Consider the following 13,778-nt stretch of genomic DNA (forward strand, 5'->3'; position numbering starts at 1 on the left):
TAGCGCAAACCGATGCTCATTAAATATACTGTTTATTATAGATGTGTCTTTGTCTTAACCTTGTTTACATCCTGTCAACAACAATCACCCCTCCATCATAACCGTGACTCACCCCCCCATCCCTCCCTCCCTCATCCAGTCATACGTCTCCATATCCATCTAGAGACCCCCCCCCCAGCCCCACCCACCCTCTCCCCCCCTTTGTTTTATCATCGTCCATTTTGTGTCATCCATTTTACAGTGGCCTCACCCCCCGCGCCCCCCACCAAGCATCCATTTTGTGTTTACTCATCCATAATAATGTCTTCTGTCTGTGTTTGTCTCCCCCATTTCCTCCCTCCTCCTCCCCCCTCCACCTTGTTTTCCATCCGTTACTCATTCCACCCCCACCTCTTCTGTTCCCCCACTCCCCTTCTTTTTTTTTGCTTTATTTCTTTCTTTGTTTGCTTTTTTTTATTTATTTTTGGATATAGCAAGTCTCACAGCTTCTGTCCATGCTCCATCAGGGCCAGTACCAACCCAGACCCAGTTTCCGTGGCAACAAATACTCCCGCAGCTACAGGTAATCCCCCCCCCCCCCACCACCCCCCTAAAAAAGAATAAATAAAATCTAAGGTTTTTATATATATATTTTTTTAAATTAGCCTGGATTCCAGCCTGATTCGCTGCAGTGTTCCGTGAATTTGTTTTGTCACTTCGCTACTTATAGTCTGGAAAGGGTCCCATCTCCAATGTGAAAGGGTGAAATTGACCCGTGGCTTCTGATTGGTCTGTGGTCTGAGTTGGGGGAAAAAAAAAAACAGTAGTTTGACGTCGTATCAATGCGCACCGCGCAGCTACTGCTGTTGTCCTGCTGCAATGTCCCCTTATCGTTCACTAAACTCACCCCACACAGCTACTGCTGTTGTCCTGCTGCAACGTCCCCTTATCGTTCACTAAAGTCACCCCACACAGCTACTGCTGTTGTCCTGCAATGTCCCCTTATCGTTCACTAAACTCACCCCACACAGCTACTGCTGTTGTCCTGCAATGTCCCCTTATCGTTCACTAAACTCACCCCACACAGCTACTGCTGTTGTCCTGCTGCAACGTCCCCTTATCGTTCACTAAACTCACCCCACACAGCTACTGCTGTTGTCCTGCAATGTCCCCTTATCGTTCACTAAACTCACCCCACACAGCTACTGCTGTTGTCCTGCAATGTCCCCTTATCGTTCACTAAACTCACCCCACACAGCTACTGCTGTTGTCCTGCAATGTCCCCTTATCATTCACTAAACTCACCCCACACAGCTACTGCTGTTGTCCTGCTGCAACGTCCCCTTATCGTTCACTAAACTCACCCCACACAGCTACTGCTGTTGTCCTGCGACGTCCCCTTATCATTCACTAAAATCACCCCCACACAGCTACTGCTGTTGTCCTGCAATGTCCCCTTATCGTTCACTAAACTCACCCCACACAGCTACTGCTGTTGTCCTGCAATGTCCCCTTATCATTCACTAAACTCACCCCACACAGCTACTGCTGTTGTCCTGCAACGTCCCCTTATCATTCACTAAACTCACCCCACACAGCTACTGCTGTTGTCCTGCTGAGACGTCCCCTTATCGTTCACTAAACTCACCCCACACAGCTACTGCTGTTGTCCTGCTGAGACGTCCCCTTATCGTTCACTAAACTCACCCCACACAGCTACTGCTGTTGTCCTGCTGAGACGTCCCCTTATCATTCACTAAACTCACCCCACACAGCCATCATTTGTTGGTACTACTGAATCAAATTAGTGTGTACTTTTTACCTTTTTAATCTCGATTCGAGAAGCATGGACAGAGTGACGCTGGCTGATGACGTATCGGCAACAACGTAGCTACTAACAGGTGACGTTATTAGAGAACCAGGCTGGAACCCAGGCTATTTTTTAAATCACTTTTGCGTCATTGTGTATCACATTACAGTATTTCCAACAACCTGTTGGATGGATCAGGTTTTCGACAGTGTGTTGGTGTACCTTGTTTTTTTTTCTCCATCTCCCAATTGTTACCATGCCAATATCACTCCGTTCAGAGTACCATGCCAATATCACTCCGTTCAGAGTACCATGCCAATATCACTCCGTTCAGAGTACCATGCCAATATCACTCCGTTCAGAGTACCATGCCAATATCACTCCGTTCAGAGTACCATGCCAATATCACTCCGTTCAGAGTACCATGCCAATATCACTCCGTCCGTTCAGAGTACCATGCCAATATCACTCCGTTCAGAGTACCATGCCAATATCACTCCGTCCGTTCAGAGTACCATGCCAATATCACTCCGTCCGTTCAGAGTACCATGCCAATATCACTCCGTTCAGAGTACCATGCCAATATCACTCCGTCCGTTCAGAGTACCATGCCAATATCACTCCGTTCAGAAGTCTGTGGCTCATTTGTCTAAATGTCATCCGCTATACTCTTCTCCGGGGCTTTGTTTTGGCTTAACATTGACAAATCTGATGCACAGCTAAATCCTCCGTGTTGATGTAAAGGTATTGCTTTGGTAAAAAAAAAAAGAAAGTCCAATAGCTCTCTATTCTGACAGTCCTTCTTGATATATAGTGTTTGTTCAGTTAAAAGGACTCTGGAGTCTACCTGTCTCGCTATCTCTTTAGTAGACAGAAATTGCATTTTCAGACTCAGGATACCGATTGTAATCAATCAGAACTAGGACACAGAGTCAACGAGTGGAATCGGTGGAAGTGGCGACACAAATACACGAGCCGGACAAAACTGGAACTGGAGTGAAATTAAATGACGTTAATGTGTTAAATGGGTTAATTAAATAAGGTCAGGAAGCGAAGACCGTACGGTGGACTCCATGTTGCTCCCTGGAAGGAAAGAAACATGCGCAATTGAGACCAAGGAAGTTGTACCTGCCCACATTTGTGTGCATGTACAACTTCCTGGTCTCAATTGCGACTGTTTCTTCCAGTCTTCGCTTCCCGTCCTCATGTAATAGTCCTTGGACTACACGTTGTCTCAGTAAGACAGCCCCTCCCCCTATCCACAAGGAGGAGCAGTGCACCAAAGCATTGTGGGAATAGTAGTCCAGGAAGGACACAGTGAGCCCAGTGTCCATGACATCAGAGACCCTGGGCTCACTGTTGAAATCTAAAATATCTAAAACCAACATATTACACACATAAAGACCCCCAAGGAAAGTGTTCTATAAATCTTCTAAAATATCATTAAGATATATATATATATATATATATATATTTGCAAAAAGGGTGAAGTGTCCCTCTGACAAATGGATAAAGTAAGTGACACAGAGGATTCCACTGTGTATTAACCCATTCTGACCTGAGATCAGATTCTAAAAATGTCTGTTTGAAAATGACAGTTTTCTGAAAAAGCTATGTTTCTATGTCAGTCGTTCTTCGATTTTTCAAAAAATAGCAGACCTACAAGCTCGTAGCACGCCACTCGGTGGCGCGCTGTGAGCTTGTAGATCTGCTTTTTTTTTAAATAGCTAAAGCATAACGTAATGCTATAACACCAAAATGGGTTCCCACACAAAATGGGTTAAAGTGGACAGCTGTGCATCATATCTAGGACTGTGTGCCTTCATGAGATGAGGGGGACCGCATCAATCACCTTCGTTTTGACACCTGCATCATAATATTCTCCTGATAAAAGACCCTAGGTATCCCCACTCCATGATAGATTTATTGATGCCCCCGGTGGGCCCCCGTGCGTGATAGATTTATCGGCCGTGGTGGGTCCTACCTGCACGGTTTAGGGTTAGATTTATGGACGCGGTTCTCCCTAGACTGACTTGAAACAGTCACAAGTTTTGGCATGATGGATTCATTGCTCCATTTATTATGGACGTCTCCTCCTCTGAGGACACGTTGGCAATTTTCATGAATATATCTCGTATATATACTGGGAGCTTTCATCAGTGGTGGAAAGAAGCTTCAAGTACATTTACAAGTACTAACTGTACTTAGGTATCTTTGTACTTCACTTGAGTAATTCTACACCCACTACATCTCAGAGACCAAATAGTGTCTTTTTTACTCCACTATAATGATTTGAAAACTTCAGTTACTACTATACTTACTTTGTAGATTTTATTTTTTTATTTTTTTACAAAACATACATTATACAACAGGTCGTTTCGAGGAAGCAATCAGGTTGTAACAGCTTTCTAGCCGTGCTGTTCTGCTCTGTTCTGTACTCTCAGAGTTACAGACCCATAAGGGTCCATTTTGGTTCCAAACTATCATTTAGCATGGGGACCCCCTGGAATTCCCTCAAGGACCCCTGGGGGCCCCACTTTGGGAACCAATGATTTAAAGACCAGGACTACTGCCTAAAAATTAAACGTATTTCTGCGTGTCTGTCTGTCCCCTCTCCTCTCCCAGGTACGCGCTGCAAGACATGGACAAGTTCAGCCTGAAGGACAGTGGTCGTGGGGACAGCGAGGCGGGGGACAGTGACTATGACATGGGACGGGAGTCTCCCGTGGACAGGCTGCTGCTGGGGGACGGCTGCTTCTCAGACCTGATGCACCTAGAGATGCACCACCGACTGCACCCAGGTGAGACCCTAACCCTAAACCCTAAACCCTAAACCCTATAACCACCGACTGCACCCAGGTGAGACCCTAACCCTAAACCCTAAACCCTATAACCACCGACTGCACCCAGGTGAGACCCTAACCCGGCCTAAACCCTCAACCCTAAACCCTAACCACCGACTGCACCCAGGTGAGACGTCCTTCCATGGGACAGACAGACCCAATATAGTCCACTTGCCCAAATGTGCTAACCTCATCTATGGCCGTTTTTAGCCAAAGGAGTTTTTTTTATGCAAAACTAATGCTTGGAATGGATTCAGCATCATGAAACCCCCCCTAGTTTGACACGTCACATTATGCTACTTAAAGTAAATGGAAATCTAGAAATGATTTGCCTTATATAGGATGTCAGATGTAGACTGTACAGGCCATTTTCAACACTTTCCCCATCAGACAATTCCAGGCAACTTTTGTTCTGTTATTCAGGATATATTGAAGATACAAAATCAGCTGAGTTTGGTTTTTTTGCAATTAGATTGAGGTTGATCCTGTATTTTACATAGATTTCCTGTACTACTAATAATAATTAATAAATTGTGATGACATTGTTGTGCATTAGTATAGTTGACTAGCAAACAAAAAAGTGGGGAGGGAGGTCTCTCTGTATCGTGTATGACAGTCAGTCAGTCATATTTGATACAATCTGTTTCTAGTGAAAATGTAACTAATTCGGCAGCAGTTAGTGTTTTTTCTCAGTCAGTTGATTCTTCATATCAATAATGAGTGAAACGACCAGAATTATGGGGATTCGTACATGAGCCTGTGGACTTAGCGCCCTCTAGGGATATTGACGTCAGACTTCGGTGCTCTGGGTTAACCCCAGATTGGAAATACTTAAGCATTTTGTAGCTTTCTTACACTTTATAGGCAAGGTTGCATCATTGCGTATATAGAGTTTCCAGCAACTATGTATACTGTACTTTGGCATTACTTCTTGGCACGGGGGACAGTTGTCAAGTACAATCTATCGACATATAATTGGCACTTAATGCACTATCATTAGCCAAATGAGTTGCAGTGCGTGTGCGTGCATTGTTGTGACTCAATCGAGTTAAATGCCACTCAACCACGGCCCGCACAGACAGCAAGACGGCCAAGACCCGCTTAGCAGAGAGCAACGCTGTCACAGCTTTCTTAACGCATTCTGGGGCCGGGAACCCCTTTTGGTGTTTTAAGCATTATGTTGCACTTTAGCTATTGAAAAATAGATCTACAAGCTCAGTAGTGCCGTGCTACGAGCTTGTTGGTCTGCTATTTCTTTTAAATCGTGAAAATGTGGCGCAAATCGTTGAATTATATAATTCCAGAGCGCACGTTTTAACTCAAATCTTTGCTTCTGGGGGGTCCCTTCTGGGGGGTCCCTTCTGGGGGGTCCCTGGAACAACATATTTTCAGATGGGGGTCGGTGGCCAAATACAGATAATTCTGGGGATCCTTGACATGAAATACTGAGCACCAACTGATATAACCAGCTCAGTGGCCTTGTGGTTAGAGTGTCCGCCCTGAGACAGGGAGGTCGGGGTTCCATCCCCAACCGGGTCATACCAAAGACTGTAAAAATGGGACCCAATGTCTCCCTGCTTGACACTCAGCATCAAGGCTTGGGTTGGGGGTGTAAGTCCCTGTGACATACTAGCGTCATGTCCAGGGTTGTGTACTTGTACATCAAGCTGCCTCACGCTACAGAAACAGGAGATAGGCTCCTGACCCTATGGGGCCTCATGGCTCGGGAAGGCTACTTACTTACTGATATAGAAATATCTGTATTTCAGAAAACTGTCAAGACATTTTTGGGTTAAAATGGGTTAAAGCCCCCAGTGCACCTACAGTGCCTCAGGACCAACGGCCAGCGTCACCTCCCCGGCCCCAGTATGCCTCCCCATAGTATACATACACCTGCCTATTCAGCCTATATACTCCATCGCCCCCTTTCCCCCAAACACAATGGCCCCATTGTTACTCCGCCATTCTTCCACACGGCCCTCATTTCCACACTTGTTATCACGCTGAGAGAGGTTCAGGCTACTGTGTGTGCGCGTCCGTGTGCGTGTGTGTGTGTGTGTGTGTGTGTGTGTGTGAGAGAGAGAGCATGCATGTGTGGGTATACACGCTATCTGCCTGTGAGATAGAGTCATGTCTGTAAAATCCTCCCTGGAGCAGAGATGACTTGCCTGTCACTCTTGTGTTTTTTTTCTTTCTTCCTTTTTTCCTTCTTTTTTTTCCCCTTCTGTTTTTTTTCTTTCCCTTCCTTCCCCCAGTGTGAGTGACAGTGGTGTGCTTTCATGTCTGAACTGAGGAAAATTCACAGTAATTGCTTTTAGAATGATGTTATTCTCCTCTCTCTCTCTCTCTCTCTCTCTCTCTCGCTCTCTCGCTCTCTTTCCTGCCCAAAAGCCTGCCTCTCTGGCAAGCCGCCCCCTCTTTTTCTCTCTCTGGCTCTGTCACTTCCCTCTCCCTCTCACATGCACACACACACACACACACACACGCACTCACGCTCACACGCACGCATGCGCGCACATACCAACAGACAGACGTATACACTCTCTCTTCTCTATCCTCTTTTTACTTTTAGTTTCTGATTATATTCCGTCCCCTTTTGTTGAGAGGAAATTCAATGGGAACGATCAGAATTAATGTCGTTTGTGCGTCAGTCAGTCAGTCAGTCAGTCAGTCAGTCAGTCAGTCAGTCAGTCAGTCAGTCTGTCTGTCAGTCATTCTGCATCTCTGTCTCACTCAATCCTTTCATTTCCTCTATTAGAGAGATTGGAATTAGTGAAATGATTCCCCTCCTCCCTCCATCTAACTGTTCTGCTCTCTCTCTGGAAATAAGCAAGAGGGGCAAGGAAGAGAATAATGGGCCATGAGGGAGGATTATGCCAGTTTACTCCTCGCTGGCATTCAGTCGCTTAGAAGTCTCTGTTTGGAGACGGTGGCAGAATATCTGTTGTTATTCATGCCAGATTACGATAACGAAACCAAACCAAACGGACAGATCCATCCAGGCCCCGACTGGCCACTCTTTCAGATGTGTCTGTCGGGTGAGAGAAAGTCGGACAAAAATGCGACGCATTCTCGCCGTTTTCACTTCTATCGGTCTCGATTGAGGACTCGGTTGAGACCCTCGATTGAGGCGTTCTGCCCGAATTTAACATGATGAACACGATCCTATCCCAAAATAACTGGGTTATAGAGTGTTTGCTCTTGGGCGGGAACCCCTTTTGGTGTTTTAAGCATTATGTTGTACGTAAGCTATTGAAAAATAGCAGATCTACAAGCTCATAGCGCGGTACACATGTAACTCTGGGGGTCCTTGACATGAAATTGTTTGAGAACCACTGACATAGAAATATAGGTTTTTCAGAAAAGTTGTCACGATTTAGAAGACATATTTGTAGAATCGTCCTCAGGTCTAAATGGGTTAAGGTTGAACTCTCTCGGTTGGAACCTAACTGGGCCAGGCATGGTGCGTATAGGACGATATAGCCAGGAGAAGATAAATTACAAACAAGCCGACGATACAATCGCAAATTCCTGCATGATGTGAAAGTCCAATTAAAATCGGTCACACTTGTTCCTTCCTTTTTTCCGTGCCAGTTTACAGTGACATCTGATACGTCTGATGTTGAACGATGATCCCATTACAGATTATAACTAATCATTTATGCATAAAAATATAGAAATAGAAGCACTACAGGAATCAGTCAGTGGCTGCTCTTTGGTGATACAGGTATAGGATTATAGATAAAAAACGTTTTTTTCCAACTTGCAAAGAAAAAGATTCCAAGGCACTCTCTTAGGTGAAAAAAATATATAAATATGATTCATTTGATGAGCAAGGCAAGACAAAAAAAAATGACCAACCTTTTCGGTCGTCGTCAGGGTCTATCTAACAGCTTGGCTAATTTAATTATTTCACGAACATTATTTATGCATTTATGGCTTAAAATCAGGTCCAGGTGTGTGTGGTTTAATTTACAATATTATATTCCTTATACAATATACATGATGCATCTTACAAATATGACAGCTGCATTCCCAGTGAGTCGACCTCGTTGTGAGACCTCAACCAATGCATGAACGTAGATGAGTTGAACTGTTGAACTGTTACATTATCTATACAAAGACAATTACAAGTCTCTCTGTGCCTGCCTGCGTGCGTGAACAACACTGAAGTGTGCATGCCGCGCTATTAAAAGCTACGTTCCTCGCTATCGCAATAAAAGCTACTTCAGGCAAAAGGGCAACATCTGTTTCTGGGCTTTGTTCTTGTCGAATAGTTATAAGACTTTACTTGTTGTTGTTTCATTTGTCTTTATACTCTCTAATCCATTTCGACCCCGGAATGCATCTGCATGTGTCACCGTTGGCTTTTTAACCACTAACCTAATTATTTTAAACGTCAGCGCTTTTGTGGGTCTTTGACATGAAACCCATATCGACCCCCGGAATGCATCTGTGTCGCCGTTAGCTTTTAACCACTAACCTAATTATTTTAAACTTTAGCGCTTTTGTGGGTCTTTGACATGAAACAGTTTGAGCACCACTGACATAATAGGTTGTTTTTCTATCCAGAAAACCGTCACGATTTCAGAACGACTGTTTGTAGAATGTGGTTCTCAGGTTCTCAACGGGTTTCTAAATCCCAAAGTCTTGTGTTTTCTCCTCTTCTTTACGACAGCCATGCGACTGAACGACTGTTTGTATAGAATGTGGTTCTCAGGTCTCAATGGGTTTCTAAATCCCAAAGTCGTGTGTTTTCTCCTCTTCTTTACGGCAGCCATGCGACTGTTTCTTAGGTCTCAATGGTTTCTAAATCCCAAAGTCTTGTGTGTTTTCTCCTCTTCTTTAACGTCAGCCATGCGACGGTTTGTAGAATCTGGTTCTCAATGGTTTTCTAAATCCCAAAGTCTTGTGTTTTCTCCTCTTCTTTAACGACAGCCATGCGACTGTGCACGGACGAGTGTCGCGTCCTGGGCCACTCGGACCAGTGCTGGATGCCCCCGCTGGCCTCCCCGTCCTCCGACTACCGCAACAACATGTACATCCCCGGGGAGGAGGGGGGCGGCGGGGGGTCCTCCTCCTCCTCCTCGTCCACCCAGCAGCCCCCACCCCACCACCTCCACCCCCACCTCCACCACCACCTCCACCCGCTGCTGCCCGAGGACGACCGGGACTCGCTGGACTCGCAGGAGCGCCGCAAGAGCTTTTCCACCTTCGGGAAGGAGCCGGGCTGCGGCGGGGGAGGAGGAGGAGGGAGCAGCGAGGAGGTGGGAGGAGACGCGCTGCTGGGACATGACGCGTGCGTCATGGCGGCGGCCGGCCCATCCTCCTCCTCCTCCTCCCTCCTCACGGAGATGAGCAGCGTCTTCCAGAGGCTCCTCCCCCCCAACATGGACTCCTATAACGCCGAGTGCGGCGAAACGAGCGGGCCCACGTCCTCCTCCTCGGAGCGAGGAAACGGCGGCTGCGGCGGCGTTGTTGTCCCCGGTAACCACCACCACCACGGCAACAACAACAACAACGTTGTTCTTCCCCAACAGCAGGACAACAACAACAACAGGAAGGGGCTGTTTCTGCCGGGCGGGAAAGGCGGCCTGGTAGTCCACGCCCACCACGCCGCGGGCGGCGGTGGCGCGTACCCTCCCGGCGTGGCGGCCTGGGCGGCCAGCACCCACTACCTGAACCCGGGCAACGGCTCGGTGGGGGCCAGTCACGTGGTCTCCTCGTCGTCTGCCCCCCCGGCTTCAGGCGCCCCCCCCGCCCCGTCCCCCGCTAACGCTAACAACGGACAGCCGCCGCCGCCGCCGCACCTGAAATGGCTGCCGGCCATGGAGGAGATCCCCGAGAACTACGAGGAGGACGAGTTCGACGGAGTCTTCCACCACCATCACGGAACGCCGGGCGCCAAGCAGGCGCAGCCGGCGCAGCCGCAGCAACAGCAGCAACAGACGCCGCGCGGCGGAGAGGGGCATCACGAGGTCGGCATGGACGCCAGCGAGCTGGTCAACGAGATCAACAAACTGCTGCAGGACGTCCGGCAGAGCTAGAGAGAGAGAGAGAGAGAGAGAGAGAGGCAGAGAGACACAGAGAGACACAGAGATAGAGAGAGAGAGCATGAGAGAGCGACATGGAAAGACAGATGGAGAACGCTGTTCCTGGGGAGAGTGACACTTCAGTCTGGCACCGCCACGGCCCAGACTGATATCACTGCGTATATACTGTAGTCTGGCACCGCCACGGCCCAGACTGATATCACTGCGTATATACTGTAGTCTGGCACCACCACGGACCAGACTGATATCACTGCGTATATACTGTAGAAGATCAGCCCATTAGTTACTCTGCATTTGAGCCACAGAGGGACCACCGTTTGACAACCAAGCCCAACGCCGGTCAAAATAACAAACCTATACATTCTCTAATCGTGTAGACTTGTAAATCACTGTAAATGAAGTATACAGCAGATGTTTAACAATAATGTAACTCTTGTGAGAGCGTAAAATGAAACCAAATGGACCCGCCGTAAGGGTGGACTGTGGTTACAAACAGATTCCAACGTCACAGCAACAAAACAAAAAAAAAGTCTCCCTTTGAGTAGCGTGATTCGGATTGGTCACCCCACAACTCTGGGGGTGAGCGAAATGTCATTCAAACTGATGAGTGCCAGACCCCAAGGGATTTTCTTTTTTTCCCTCCTCCCCTGTGGCTGAGTGGTCTGCTTTCCAGGCTATATAGTGTGACATCCATCTCACAGTGTTCCTCCTCGCTCACATGAATGTCTTTGAACTTGTCACCTCTTGCGAACGCCGCGGTGACCGCAGCGCCCCCGTTTCACTGTAAAGCTCGTTCTTTCCTTTCTTTACTGAATGTCCTCTTAATCGTCGGTCACTCCGGTCTGTGCTTTGTGAACAAAAGGGGCCAAGACTTGTACGTTCTGAGCGAGGCGACTTGATAGAAAGGAGGACGAGGACGGTATAGTGCTCGGTTTACAGTTCAAATATTTCTATAAAAGAACGTTCCCTGAATGACTATAAGACATGAATGGTAAATGGTGCATTTATATAGCGCCTTTATCCAAGGTGCTGTACATAGATCGTGCATTACATTCACACACCCACACACACCGATGGTGTGGAGGGAAACCGATGCAAGGCACCGTCGACCTGCACATCCGGGAGAAATTAAGGGGTTCCGCCGTCTTGCTCAAGGACACCTCGACACCGACTCCACAGGGATCGAACTGGGAATCCGGACTGCACTCTACTCCTGAGCCCCCGCCGCCGATATAGAAAACGACAAACAGCAACACCAACACAACTTGATAGTTCTTCATTTTGTGACATGGAGTGGAGATGAGGATGAACTTGGAACGCACCATTATTGCGTTGAACAACATTTGTTTTTTCGAAATCCATGTCGGGATTAATCACAGCACATCTCCGGTAGATAAAGAGTGCTGGGGTTGTGGGTTGCGTGCGCCCCTCGAAAATAGCTGATCTACAAGCTCTCAACGTGTCGCAGCGCGACGCGTTGTGAGCTTGTAGATCTGTCTATTTTCGCTTGTTTTTGTTGGAGATTCTATAGAGATTTCATCCCCTGTCTCTCTGCACGTCCCCTGGGGGGTGGTTGTGGTGGTGGTTGTTGGAGGACAACTGACTCGACTGCCAGTCAGTGACAGACAGGCCGTGTTGCATTTTCTTCTTTGCATTCATACCATGATGTGCAGTACTGTAACGGTGTCTGTGGAAGAAAACAACAAAAAAGCGAGATATCCGTTGGATATTGTGTGGTTATAACGTTTTCCCCCGTTTTTGTTATATAGGCAATGTGATTGTACAATAATTGAAAACCTTTGTATTTTAAAAATACAGTCTTTTTTTTCTCTCTTTTTTTTTTTTACTCTATATTTATATGTGTCTATGTATGTTTGTACAGAACAAAGGAACAAGAAATGTCTATTTTTTATATCGTTCACTGCATGTCTTAATATCGACGTATGTCTCCTTTTACTTCTATTTTATAAAAAAAAAATGAATGGTATTTAATTTTTGTTATTGAATGTTGCGTATTAAGATAATTGCAGTCCAATGGAGTTCCATGTTGGAAGTGGGTTTTGTACGGTAACATAATCTCTGTGACCATTTGGATGGCAAATAAAGAGGAAATTAAGTGGAAATTAATTAATTAATGTCCCTTTACTCCCTTTCAATCATAACTAACGTCTGCTTGTTTTACAAAATTATTTCAACATTTTATCTGTCATATTCATAATCTATTTGTGTGACGTCTCAAAAATGAATCAACTACAACTACCTATAAGTACTGATCCTTTTTTTGACCACTTTGACTCCTGAACACGAGTTATATGAGTTAATTGACTGTAGAACACGTACTTTCTCTCCCGTTCGCTAGTTACCCGAGTTGTGTTTTCATTGTTTAATCCGCATTTATAATAAGTTTGAAGTCATACAGGCTTTCCACAGGACAGAGTGGCGCATTTTGATGACATCGTTGCAAAAAAAGTTCACTCTGGTGTGCAAAGGGTTATGGGAAATTGAGTCCCAATGGATTACAATGGCAGCTGTGCTGCCGCATCCTTCTCCACTCCTCTGTTGTTGGGATATTTTTCAGCACTACGAATAGCGATTACACCGTTTTTCAAAGTGGATTTTTCACGTCAAGCACAACGATCAAGTCGGCGCAGTGCGTGGCTCTTCAAAGGTTAGTGGAAACACAGCAGGGAGATCTTGGAACGCGATTGTTTAATCAGGGCATTAAAACTGTTACTAAACTATAGGCTGCTCCTAATCAGTGATGGAAAAAAGTACTCAATTCGTTTTTACTTAAAGTAAAAGTATCAATACTGCAATGTAGAACTACTCCCGGTACAAGTACAAGTAAAAGCCGGAATTCAAAATGTACTTGGAGTAAAAGTACAAAAGTATTGGCAGAACCAACAGTAGAACGTATACTCACTATGCAGAATGTCTCATTTCAAGTTTTGTAGGCCTATATAAATATTTTGAAAATATCAGATCTTTGATGCGATGCATTGTGAGCTTGTAGATCGGTTATTTTCGAATGCCTAGGCTGGAACTTATATAGGGCTTAAGTGGTTATAATGTATGTTTTGTATTAATCATAAT

At 46.0% G+C, this 13,778-nt stretch overlaps 1 protein-coding gene across 3 annotated transcripts in view; it reads left to right on the forward strand.

Annotated features, from left to right (window-relative positions):
• LOC308313132 (protocadherin-18-like) overlaps positions 1–12,672 on the forward strand; it is a 44,262-nt gene extending 31,590 nt beyond the window's left edge. For 2 of the 3 annotated variants that reach the window (XM_080760059.1, XM_080760057.1), the window contains 3 exons: positions 474–562; positions 4,415–4,590; positions 9,571–12,672. In XM_080760059.1, coding sequence (XP_080616185.1) covers positions 474–562; positions 4,415–4,590; positions 9,571–10,679 — 1,374 coding nt within the window. In that variant the 3' untranslated portion in view covers positions 10,680–12,672. The remainder of the gene's footprint in view (positions 1–473; positions 563–4,414; positions 4,591–9,570) is intronic. The other variant, XM_080760058.1, reaches the window with a different exon arrangement.
• Positions 12,673–13,778: the final 1,106 nt, after the last annotated feature.

The sequence above is a fragment of the Protomyctophum bolini genome, assembly GCF_963924005.1.
Source record: "Protomyctophum bolini genome assembly, chromosome: 3".
NCBI classification, from domain to species: Eukaryota; Metazoa; Chordata; class Actinopteri; order Myctophiformes; family Myctophidae; genus Protomyctophum; species Protomyctophum bolini.